We start from the raw sequence: 13,521 nt of genomic DNA, 5'->3' as shown, positions 1-13,521 counted from the left end.
ATATCATTTGAATTCAGTACAGAACTCTGCCATCTTGCATGCAGTCTCATGGTTTTTCCATTAATACGTTCAAGTTTTATCTGCATGATTTTACTCATGAATCATTTGATGCGTGTTTTTTGGAACTGATCCCATAGGGGATAAAACCATCAGTGTACCTGTAGGCATTATTTAAAGGTCTTTTCAGAGTCCTTTCTGCCACCGCTGTGCCCTCTTTTTAGCTCGCACCATACCTCCATTCCAGCTTTCTTTTTTTCAATTTTGCTGTCCAACCATTTAACTTTACAGTACAGTACTTCATATTGCAATTGCAGAATTTTCCCCCAGTTGCACATGGACATTGTATGTTCACCCAGAACCCAATGCTGGTCCTTATAACCCAAATTCGTAAATCCAAGTCAATACACTGGTGCTGATATTTACAGCAAATCTTTCTTTTATGTTTGGTGGAATCAGGTTGAATCTACTTTATCCTCAACATAATCCTATTCTCTCAGTCTCGTGACTTTAGGTGAATCTGTACCTTCCAATATTTATCTGTCCTATATATGACTTGAGTTTTATAACAAGCCTGGCCGCCTGTGTTGCGTTAAGTCTTCCTGGGAGAGCAGGTTTCCCGAGTTGTGTTGCTCTTTTTTTCTATTTTATGTCCTTTTGTCTGAATACTTCTTTCCTCCTGAATAAGAATTCAAACATCTGACAGTTAATGGGTTGGTATGAGCAAGTGATGTTTTCATAACTTAAAGCACTTTTTTCATAGGAACCCATAATTCATAATTTTTGGTGGCGCATTTGGAAGGGGGCCAGATATCACCCTTGTATTTAGGAGGGGGGCAAATTATTCGAGAATAATGCCTTTTTAGAAAATGTGCATGTAGAAATAAGCTTTCCTTTTCCTTGATCTGGACAAATTGGTTTGTGTGGGATTCTAATGTGCAAAGTGAAACCTTTTATGATTAATAGGTTTGTATGAAAATGTGTTTTATGCTATAAAGCATATAAAATTATGAAATTCTGTCGGGCTTTATGTCAGTAAATGGCAAAAAAGTTGATTTCAATCGAACTTAATACCATTGGGTTTTATAATATCTCTTTCTACTGTGTGTTTTGTTACACTATACACAAATGCCTTGTACCATATTTGAGAAATTATTATAGGAGTAGGCATTTGATTTTAATTGCATAGTACAGAAATGAAACAAAGTTTTTCAGTGTGGTGCAGTTATAAAAGTAAAACTATTGATGTGTTACCACTATGTATTGTAATTAAGAAATATAAATGAATTAATATACTCATTTAGCGACACTTCATCCAGCGACACTTCATCCAGTGTTAGGGGTTTAATCTTGTGGAGTGTGTAATCTGAATACTGAATACTACTAGCCGTAGTCTCGGATGAAATGTAAAATGTATGACCTGTTTACATACCATGCTGTACATGTTAATGAAAATTAAAGCACTGCAGCATGGAAAATAGTTTGCAGAAATTGGTTGTATGTTTGTCCTGTAGTGCACTATCAAAGTGCTATATCTGGTTATAAATATGATAAAACAGAAGTTTTTCTGTGAAGAATTGTCATCAATGGAATTAAAAAATCAATGGGAATTAGATCATATAAAAAGGTGACCATGTATATTTCAGTAAAAAGAGAATTGTGTTGAGATTTGTAGTATCTAACCTGTTGTTAAAAAGCATTTAAGTTAATTAAGCTTTTCTTAGATATGGTTAAATAAGCTGTTTCATAAAAATTTGTTAGAAACATTCCAAGTTGATGTGGGACCAAATGATAATATGATGTAATGCCATATATTTTCCATGAAACCTAATCAGGTTTCTTCATAATCAGCTTAGGTTTTGTAGTGAATTAAATTTAGTATAAAATGCCAATGACAATATTGTTTTAGGAGTAATATACTTCCAAACTAGAGGTCATAAGGAAATGCTTACTTTAACTCCAGGGAAGTAAGACCTGTTTTATTTCTTCACATTGATGGATCCCATAAGTATCATAGGTCTTTTCTTTGTTGAAGAATTTTGTTATTTACAAATGTAAGTATATTTTGTAGTGTTTACACTTACATCACTGTGCAAGTATATAATTACACCATTCTTACATTGTGCAACGTTTATCTTTTGAAGCCGTGTGAGTCGTTTTGGATTTTCTCTTCTGTTGGTGCTACTTGTAATGGTTGTGATAATGTACAGTTTGTCTTCCCTATTGAATCTGATTTAAGAGTGATTTTCATGTTTCAGAAAGTATAGTCCATTAACCGTGTTTGTTGTAATTCACCACTTGTCTGTTTTTGTGTATCCACACATTTTAAGCTGTATTACTGTAGTTATCAACTTCACACTTTGTTTTATTTGCATGGTTAGTGTAGACTTGAAGACTATTCTTTTAATAATAACTGCATAGCTTCTTGTTGATTATCAAATAACAAGTACTTAAAGAAATTGGTCTAGATGTTTACAGCTTTTGTCAAAGATAAGAAGTCAAAAGTGCCTCGTAAAACGTTTGTTGACAACTATGACATTTATATAGAAATATAAACTTTGAGTTTTCATGGAATCCTAAATTACTGACATGTTGAAAAGGCCTGAAGTATTAAGAGCATACACTGTGGTTTGGTGGTGATTCCTGTCTTCCATTAGTGGGTGATACTGTACTGTGACTTGAGGTTTTTAAGCCAATTAATGTCCCATTGTTCATTACTGTTGTTAGGTTTAGCTGGGCCTTATGCCAACATTAGCGTAGTCTCCATAGAATAGGCTTTTTAGATTGTTACTTTGGCTCTATAAATTTCTTTGTTTCCCTTTCTATTAACATTTTTGGCAATCAGATAATATTTTTAAGATGTGGTAATGTTAGCTAAGTAATTGCAGTGAGGTTTTATTGAGTTTGCCTCTCCTCTTTTTTACTTTTATCTTCTGAAATGAATTCAGTAAACGTATGCATAATTCAGTTTATCCTATCATTGAATATTTATGGTGAAACAGATAATTGTAACAATCTTTTGTTTCTGGAAACTAGCACCAAAATTGGCAAACTTCTTTGGTATTGCTCTTGTGATAAAGCCCTTAGCTACCTAAGAATTTAAGATGGACACGATTGTCTCCTCAAAAATATACATACATACATATACCAAGGCACTACCCCCCAAATTTTGGGGGGTAGTGCCTTGGTATATGTATGTATGTATATTTTTGAGGAGACAATCGTGTCCATCTTAAATTCTTAGGTAGCTAAGGGCTTTATCACAAGAGCAATACCAAAGAAGTTTGCCAATTTTGGTGCTAGTTTCCAGAAACAAAAGATTGTTACAATTATGTTTCACTATAAATATTCAATGATAGGATAAACTGAATTATGCATACGTTTACTGAATTCATTTCAGAGGATTAAAAAAAAGAGAGAGAGAGAGAGAGAGGCAAACTCAATGAAACCCCACTGCAATTACTTAGCCAACATACCGCATCTTAAAAATATTATCTGATAGCCAAAAATGTTAATAGAAAGGGAAACAAAAATATGTTTTGCAATAAAATTGCAAAGACTTGTCCTATTTGCATGGTCTCCATTTCAAATCATACAGCTGTGCTGGATCTGTCATATATCATGACCATGAACTTTACAAAGTCTACTGTATAGGTCTTCATCATTCACTACCGTTGACTACTGGCAGACTTTGTTGAAGAGACAAGGAGACTTATCACAAACATTCGAGGTTTGTCAAGCAGATTTCTTCCCTTGGCCACAGAATTCTGAATGACATTACAGCAGGTGAAGGCATAAAAGAAGAGCATCTTTTTGCTCTTTTCTGCAAGAGTGCAACACAAGTCATGTACATGAACCCACCTCAGGTTCTGTCCTTGGCCAAAAGCATCCCACAACTGCAGCAGATCTAGCTCATGAAGTTACTGGAGAACACTGACTGCAATGACGACAGCATCTGTGTCTCTGGCTCTAACTGTGATAACTTTGCTGCTTGCTTCTGTTGTAAGCCTGGCTTACACAAAGATCATCATGTCAGCTTCATGGCTGTGTGGTGCCCCTCCCAAACCAGATTGATAGTGTGGTTGCTGACAGAATATTTCTCTGTCATAATGACCATATTTGGTGTGGACACATGTATGCAATCTTATCAGCCAGAAATTTGATGAGCTCTGCTTTGTTGTCATTTTCTCTCTGGAAGTTTTGCCAATTTGAGGGGATTTTGTTTTCCCTTGTCACCCTATTTCTCACTCCGCATCCTCTCTCTCTCACTGATCTAGTGTCAGCTTTCAGACTAGATGGTGTGTTGACATCAAACATAGTGTCTGTTCTCTTATTCTTGGTATAGTATGCTGTACAGTCTACCTCTGCTTTTCGCGAGTTCACTTTCTGCAGTTTTTCTGGTGAGCTATGGGCACTATCAGTTCATTTGTTTTATACCAGACCCTTCAGTTGCTTTTGTTTATCTAGCTCTGTTTTACAAAGAGAGCTAGCGTGGAAGATGGTACTTGGATTCTTGTGCAAGTCTCCTGTACTTAGTTTGGCCAATAGGGTTTTTTTCGTCAATTTCATTGCAGTCTACCTGACATTGATATCAAACCCAAATGGTGATGATTTTTTAGTCAAAACTCTCCTTTTGGTGCAGTTTTGTCACAAGAAGCATATTTTGGCTGAAGCATTTTCCTTACCAGCCCTCTTGTGGTTTGAACACCTTTGAGCTGTCAGAAGAATTATCAGCAGCTGCTTCTGGGGTTTCTTATTCTTCTCTGCAAACTAGTTTTATTTTGTTCTAGAAAAGCCTAGACGAGTCATGTTCCTTGGTCTTGTGCCGCTGTAGTGTTTCTTCAATTCCATTTTCTCACCAAGCCTTGAATGATTGATTGAAGTGGACAAACAGCCAATCCTGTCAAAACCTACAAGAGGCTTGGCAATTGTCTTGTACCCTGCTCCCTGTGTGGCACGTGTAGACTCAACTGGACACTGTCGCACCTCTTGTCATATCTTCCTGACAAAGAACGCACCTACTCCAATCAGTTTCTAGACCCTGTGTTGATGTCCCGGAGTTTAGGGGCTCCACATCCTGGAAAATTTTGCCATTGTCAAACTTGGAAGTAGAAGAATATTGTTGTCAAAATATGTAAAAGTGATTACATTAGCTAGACTATATTAAATGAACATCATGGTCTAACAAAAAACTGCATTCCTGAATCCAAGACCATGATTTACAAGCCATCATGTGAGCCTTCTGGCTTCAAATAATATTATGTTTAAAATTATCTATTTTACTTCCCAAAATATTACATATTCCAATTGAGTAGATAATACATACATAAATATACCAAGGCACTTCCCCCAATTTTGGGGGGTAGCCGACATCAACAAATAAAAAAAAAAAAGGGGGGGGACCTCTACTCTCTACGTTCCTCCCAGCCTAACAAGGGACTCAACCAAGTTCAGCTGGTACTGCTAGGGTGCCACAGATGAAGCTTCATAATGCTGAATCCCCTACTGCTGCTACCTCCGCGGTCATCTAAGGCATCGGAGGAAGCAGCAGGGCCTACCGGAACTGCGTCACATAGATAAGGATAAGAGATAAAAAAGGTAGAGGAAAAACATAAAAGTTGAGTGCACAGAGCACCATTTCTATGGCAGATACAACATTCAACAAGATATTTCGGCAGCCGTTTTGTAAAATGGCAGTCACTCCGCGCATGGAATGAATCTTGAATGGCTTTATAGCCAAATATCTTCTCAAGCACAGTGTTGTAGAACATTACTTGATGTTAGGGTGGATGTCATCACCAAATGCTATTTAATATTTGGGCCTTTCTAACTTGAATTTTCTGTAATTTAGACAGTGTAAAATAAATGTTCGTATACTCCAAAATTTTATTTCTGTATCATGAAGTTAAGAGCAGGACATGTAATAATCTTTTGGCACCACAAATAAATCGCATCATAGAAAATTAAGTGGAGGATGTTCTTTGATATTTTTTAATTAAGCAGTTTAATATAAGTGCCAGTGTATCTTTATGATGGGGAAAAACTGGCCATGTTTAGTTTTATATATAAAATGTTTGCTAAAAGAGTCCAAGTTAATTGAGATTAAAATTGTAAATGTAAATATTTGAATAGATCAGATCCCTATTTAAAAGAAGTTATTCTTCTGTAGAAAATGGAGTTCCAGATAGAATTCACATATTCTGTTTTATAAAGTCAGCTTTTAAGAAAGGTTTTATTGGAACTAAAATGAATTCATGAGAAACTTTATGTTGAAGATTTCTTGATAAGGGATTTAAGAGGAATTATGCACACCCTGGTAGATGCATTTTTAAAATATGACAACTTTAATGGAGACAGAATTTGAAAGTAGAAACAATAACTATTGCACTTTTATGTAGAAATTCAAGAAACAAATTCTTTAAATTCAAAAGTAGATTGTGTAAATTCCATTAACATTCTTTTCTATAATATATTCTTTCCTAGAATAATTTCAGACCAAAGGGATTATCAGTATAACACCAGTTTTAAGTTTATAACAGTCATTGGTGAAGCCTTTGAAATTTTCTAAGTTTGCAGTTAAATTTCCTGTTAACAGTTAGCTTCTCACTTGAACGTTTTAAGGACATATCAGCGATTTCATTTTTTGATGGAGTAATGCAACTTTTCAGGGTGTCTGTGCAAAGACTCAACATTGCAACCAGACTTTCCCAGAAGGCAACCTTAAGGGTAGCGATCCTCTCGGACGACCTTGTTTGTGGAAAGCAAATGAACGACTTACATCAGATTCAGACCCTAAGTCAACACATGATTAGGAGATATCAGTAAATAATTGCAAAATTTGCAGTCCAGAATAGTGAATATCCTGTTAAGAAGTGGTGAAATGTTTGAATCTTTGTTTCACTTTCCAAAATATGTGCTTAGGATTTACAGTACTTATTTTATTGCAACTAAGATATTGGAACAAACTTACCTACAAAAAAAAACATTCTTCAAAACAATATTTGCTCTCATCAGTCCCCAGCCCCTATATTTCCCTGTTTGCATTCCAGTACTGTAAAGATAAGATTAAATGACTTGTATAATGAGACATATTTGTTGCCTTATAGTGTTTTGAAATGTTAATTCCCAAGCCATTGATACTTAATGTTTCATTCCAGTAGTGTAAACAGTTTCAAAAAGAATTATGTGTAACTGTGTTTGATTGATAAGTTAACTCTCATATGTATTGAATTATTTTGATGATACGAATACCCCTGGGTGTCCTACAACTGTGTATGTCTTTCATGTCTTGAGTTGGTGTTGCCATTATATGAGAAAATATTCAACCACTGATTGGCAGTAGTAGCTGTCAATGTGTGGCATTGTAGGATTTAATCATCGTCATCATGGTGTAAGGAGTAGTGGTCAAGAAGTTTTACTAATTTCAGAGTTTATAATTACCATCATTATATTATTGTTGTTTAGTGAATATACTTCGTCATGGAGTGCCGTTAAGAAAATGCTACATACTTTTAATGCACAGTACGTAATTTGTTATTTCTTTTTTTAGTAAGAGGTAAAATTTGGAAGTGACTTGTGACATGCTGTACTATAGTCCATTTCTTTTAGCGATGCATATTTGCACCGACTCGCGGCGGTTCCCTTTTAGCTCGGAAAAGTTTCCGGATCGCTGATTGGTTAGAATTATCTTGTCCAACCAATCAGCGATCCAGAAACTTTTCCGAGCTAAAAGGGCACCGCTGCGAGTCAGTGCAAATATGCATCGCTAAAAGAAATGGACTATAGTAATCAAGAGTTTGAGATTTAAAAACTATGCGCATGTTGTTGCACTTGAAGTGTAAGGGTTGTCCCTTGATGTGTTCTAATAGGCAGCATTCATATAATATACCTTTGGCATTAATCTGTCTCGCGTAAGGATATTATAGCTGAAGTTTGTCAAAGTGAGGGTAATCACTCTTAAGGTTAACATAAGATGCTCCCAGTCTGACATTAAGTTCAAAGTGCATATTGCAGCAGGGCATGTAAATATTTATAAAGTCTTAATGCAGGTGTTCTGGCCTCTTTTGCATGTTGCATTTCAAACTTCTGAAGATCTTGAGTTTCCTAAGAAAGGTAATTTAGGTTTCTCTAAGAAACAAACTATAGTCCATTTCTTTTAGCGATGCAGATTTGCACCGACTCGCAGCGGTGCCCTTTTAGCTCGGAAAAGTTTCCTGATCGCTGATTGGTTGAACGAGATAATTCTAACCAATCAGCGATCAGGAAACTTTTCCGAGCTAAAAGGGCACCGCTGCGAGTCGGTGCAAATATGCATCGCTAAAAGAAATGGACTATAGTTCCAAGATATTGTACTAACTTATGTCATTGATGTAAGTTCAGTTCCTACCAAAGTAATATACAGAAGTAATTACTCTTATAGGCAAAATATATCACTAACCTGATTTAAGGCCGATGTGAAAAGGATTTAAGTTTGATTCTTTGAAGCAGTGTGTGACCCAATAACCATTATTTTATAGATTTGTAAGGGTCCTTCAAGCTATATTACTATTTGCATTGAAATGTTGCTAGAATCTTATCCCTTTTTTCTGGTAAAATATAGTTTTTACACATTATCTTAAAGAAGTTATATTTGTCTTAAATTTAAGTGGCATATATTTCATTAAAGTGCAGGAAAAATAAATCTTTTCCACCAAATAGAAAAAAACGGATTAGTTTTCAAGAATTTCAAAAGTCAGATGGTATTGGCTGTCACTTTTATGTAGAATAATTAGGATAATTGTGTATATAGGGAGTTGCTTTTTCCCAATAAATGCTTTATCTTTTGTAAACTTGAGTCGAAGTGAATGAAATGACTTCTAAAACATGCAAAACTGAATTATGCTAATTTCATTAGATAGTTTTAAATTATATGACTATGTGAGGGAGGGGGGTGTATGAAAAGAACTCCTAAGTCATGGGGAACAAGTTCTGAATCTTGAAAATATCTGTATAACACCCAGGTAACAAAGCTATCCTTGAATTATGTAAGCCTACTTGTGACTTTTTTGTTATAGGTTAATTTTTTTTTGTGTTCATCTTCAACTGTTGATCAAGAATAGGGGTCATGATTAACCTACGATTCAACTTTTTTCAAATTATCAAAATGTATTTGTGATTTTACACTTAACCACTTTTTTCTTTTGGAGTCATTGTGAAATAACATTAGGTTTATTCCACATATAGGGTCATTGATAATACCTAGATGGGTTTATTCCATATAAGATATTATTGATGACAGCCTTGATAGGTTTATTCCACATAGGAAGTCATTGATGATAACCTTGATAGGTTTATTCCACATGGGGGGATAGGTTTATTTCACATAGGGGTCATTGAGGATAACCTTGGTAGGTTTATTCCACATAGTAAGTCATTGATGATAACCTTGATAGGTTTATTCCACATGGGGGGGGGTCATTGATGACAACCTTGATAAGTTTATTTCACATGGGGGTCATTGATGATAACCTTGGTAGGTTTATTCCACTTTTGGGGGTCATTGATGATAACCTTGATAGGTTTATTCCACATAGGGGGTCATTGATGATAACTGTGATAGGTGCATTCCACAATGGGGGTCATTGATGATAACCTTGATAGGTTTATTCCACATTGGGGGTCATTAATGATAACTTTGATAGGTTTATTCCTCATAGTGGGTCATTAAACCTTAATAGGTTTATTTCACATAGGGGTCAGTGAATATCTAGCAATCTTTGCATCTCGGGCATCACTAAAGCGCTTTTGCAGAGATTTTAAACTAACCTTATTTTTATTTTTTTTATCCAGGTATTTGTAATGAGTATCATGCAGCATATAAATAATTATTACTATTAATTTTCATTCAAATAATCTAGATTCATTATATAGTAAATGAGCCTTAAAGCTAACCACCTTTCCCAATTCTTTAGTTTTATCCCAATTGATAACACCCCTTATTTTTTACATCATACATTTCTACATCGAATATTGTTAACCTTTAATGCCGAGATGCTACTTTACCACAGAACTCATGAAACTACAACAGAAAATGAGTAAAAATAAGTGAGAAACATCATCACAATTGTTTAAAAAAAAGAAAAAAATTTATAAGAAAAAACTAAATTATAATTAAAACTACAATTCTATAGACAGAGACAATATGGAAAAGTAAATGCCAGCACAATTCCAAATGCATTATTTTACTAACTTAGGTTCAATCCCATTGTGCTGTTACTAAACCTTCTTTGTTTAGGAAGTTTACTTGAGATAAAAGTATGAACAATTACAGACATGATTTTAGATATTGTTTGGTAAGGGTAAATGTTAACAAATGCTTACTCATATTTTAAAATTCTTATAGTTTTCCAATTTTTGTGGGAAAACTAGGTTGTCTTATTAGCAGTAAACAAAGTATTTTTATTTGCTTAGCATTGGTTTAAATTCCTTAAAAATAATAAATCAGAATTTTAGGAAAATATAGGTACTTTTTAGGAATTGAGATCAAGGAATTCTTAGTGTTAAGATATTTATATTTAAAGTTGAATTTGGGAATTTTATTTAAGATCTTTGAAGTTCTGAATAAATTGCAATGGAAAGTGACTTGTTTAGAAGAAAGCTACTAGGCAACATTGCTAATGATTGACATAGTAGGTATCATATTGATGAATATATGGTATGCTGTATTTTATACGCAATACCCATAAGTTAATTTTTAGAAGATTTTGTCCATGTAGAGGTTATTTAAATACAATTAATAGTTTATTACTTTTACATTAATCGCTAATAGCTTAGTGTTTTTTTTTTTCTTCATATATTTATAAAGCTAGAACCTGGGCTCCGTTATTAAAAAGTGATTATTATTCAGCCAGATTGGTTACTTGTATCCACCGCTTTTGTAGTGTGACCCTTAAATTTGTCCCAGTTTCTTGGAATTTGGTCATTTTTCTTTACATTTATTCTTTTAGTATTCTCTCACGATAGCAATTATTAAAGTTCAAGAGAAATGTATGGAACAGTATTCTCTTTAATTTATTATACATGAAACTCTGCAGTCAAGTTTTGAAATAGAAACACGTCTAGTGATTCCTTGTCAAATCGCAGTTTTACTCAAGCTGAGCATTTATTCTCTCTTGCCATTTTCAAAGATTCATGAATGTCTTTTCTATGGTAGATTTTTTAGTTTTGAAAAACATTAGAAATTAGTGCAATATCTAATGAGCTATTTGGCCATCATTTTTCAGAAGGTTTCTTCTTTTCCTTTCTTAGGTTCGGAACTTGCCCTTCCTGTTTTTTATGATTTTATAACCTTCCTTTTGTTAAGGGGCAAGATGTTGTATTCCATTTTTTATTCACTCTTCATTTTATTCCTATTCCCACTCGATATTCAGGTCAGAACTTAATCTGCTGATCTTGTGGAAGAAAAATTGTGTACTACTCAACTTTGGAAAATAAGAGCTGCAAAGAAAATTGTATGAAATAGCTTATGGAAATCATTTATATTTACTGATAAATAATCTAGATATATTACATATATATTATATATTGATAGCAAAAATTATTTGAATCTCATGACTGACTTTTAACAGTTTACTTGGTTAGGTGGGCTCTTGGTTTTAAATTTATTTGTATACAAGTTTGGTACCATGGTCACCTTTTTACTGAATTATATTTTTTAGGGTTTGGTCCTTTGCATTTATCTGATTGTTCCAAATTTTTTTAAGAATGCTTTTAATATTCTTCACCAAAAGTTCATTTTAACTGTGTGTAGTTTTGAATTTAAATATCTAATGCCTAGTGATTTAATTACATTCATCTGCTAAGCATTAAATGGAAAATGTGTTTCGTCACAACCCCACTAATCATGTACTGAATGGCCTTACTTTTGTGGATGAGGAAATCCCAGTCGCACCTACTTGTCATATTCAAGATCGAGAAGAGTTATGCATGATCAGCCTGCATAAGATGCCATAACCCTTTTACCCCCAAAGGACGTAATGGTACGTTCCACAAAACTCATCCCTTTACCCCCATGGACGTACCGGTACGTCCTTTGCAAAAAACTGCTATTTAAATTTTTTTTTGCATATTTTTTTATATTTTTTTTGAGAAACTTCTGGCATTTTCAAAGAGAATGAGACCAACCTGATCTCTCTATGACAAAAATTAAGGCTGTTAGAGCAATTTAAAAAAAATATACTGCAAATGTGCTTGAAAAAAAAAATAACCCCTGGGGGTTAAGGGTTGGAAATTTCCAAATAGCCTGGGGGTAAAAGGGTTAAGGGCCGATGTAGGTGACTACACTACTTTGAATCTTTGTGCCCACCCTGTAAGATAGAACTTCCTTTGCTGAGAAACTGGACTTTTATTTACACTTATCTTCAGAATTAAACATCCTTTCCACTCATAAGAAGAAGTTAAGATTGTGGAATTGCATGTTGAATAAAAAATCTGCTTTGATATGTTCATGGCAAAGTTCCTGTCTCCAACATCCTCAAGAAATCTTTACCATCCTCAAGATATTATTACTCAAGGTACAAGCAGTATTTTACAACTGCCCCATAGCGTCCTCATTCAGGACCTATAGTGTTCTTCCTTGGCTCGTCTTTTCATTCATTAATAGAGATCTTCACTAAGGGTACACTCTATCTTCCATTTATTATTACCATACTTAATTGTTTTCTGTGGAGGTGGATTAGTATCATTCTCAGAGGAAACCCTCACTTGTTTGAATTGCCACAAATTGATGCTGGGCGATGGCAGTAATCTCCTTGGCATACAGTGCCTGGTCTCCAGAGGATGTTGCCAGAGCTCTTTTGACTTTTTTTTGAGGTAGAGCCTCCATCTTCCAAATTTGTTAACACTTATTTCTAAACATCATTTTAAAGAATAAGGCTGCATCACCTAAAGATATCTCTGTTCTTCTATCCGCTGACTCTGTAGTGACACCAGTCCCTAGGAGTTGGGTAACAAGGAGAATTTCATGGCCACCAGGTAGGTATTTATAATGTAGGCAACTGTTCCTCGGATTCAGATTTAACCTCTGAAGCATATTGAAGCTTGCTAGTCTTCATGTACTACAGTCAGATCTCACCATTTTTGGGTTTACTATTCGGAAATTTGATTGTTCATTGGAATGGCCTAGAAAATTCCATAAACCAATATTTATGGGTATTTATTCACAAATATTACCAAATACAGAACTGACCTTCATATAAAAGACAAAAAGTCATTTAAAATATGACACAAGGATTTGAAAATTTGCATATTGGGTATTAAATAATGTCTTGACTTGCATAATCTTATATTCACTAGTGAATTATCAAGCCCTTGTGTAAAAATTACTCTTTGTCTTTTCTATTTGGTGTTAATGGTAAATACTTTCCTTTCTTTGGTTATATAACTATGAATACTATTACTGCACTTGTCTTAATTCTTAAGCGAGAGATACAAAAGTTTTTCTAGTTATATAAGGAAATAGGAGATCTAGGAGTCTCAGTAAAGGTA

General features: G+C 34.4%; 1 protein-coding gene across 6 annotated transcripts in view; it reads left to right on the top strand.

Moving 5' to 3' along the window:
• LOC137624586 (trithorax group protein osa-like) overlaps positions 1-13,521 on the top strand; it is a 94,396-nt gene that overhangs the window by 71,492 nt on the left and 9,383 nt on the right. Inside the window, exon 4 of one of the 6 annotated variants that reach the window (XM_068355532.1) lies at positions 6,666-6,818. The exons of 4 other annotated variants lie outside the window; for them this stretch is intronic. In XM_068355532.1, the coding sequence (XP_068211633.1) occupies positions 6,666-6,809 (144 nt within the window). In that variant the 3' untranslated portion in view covers positions 6,810-6,818. Of the gene's footprint in view, positions 1-6,665; positions 7,080-13,521 lie in introns of those variants that run through there. One more of the 6 variants, XM_068355531.1, reaches the window with a different exon arrangement.

Source organism: Palaemon carinicauda, chromosome 31, assembly GCF_036898095.1.
Source record: "Palaemon carinicauda isolate YSFRI2023 chromosome 31, ASM3689809v2, whole genome shotgun sequence".
Lineage (NCBI taxonomy): Eukaryota > Metazoa > Arthropoda > Malacostraca > Decapoda > Palaemonidae > Palaemon > Palaemon carinicauda.
Note: the sequence above shows the minus strand (reverse complement) of the source record. Positions and strands in the feature narration are given on the sequence as shown.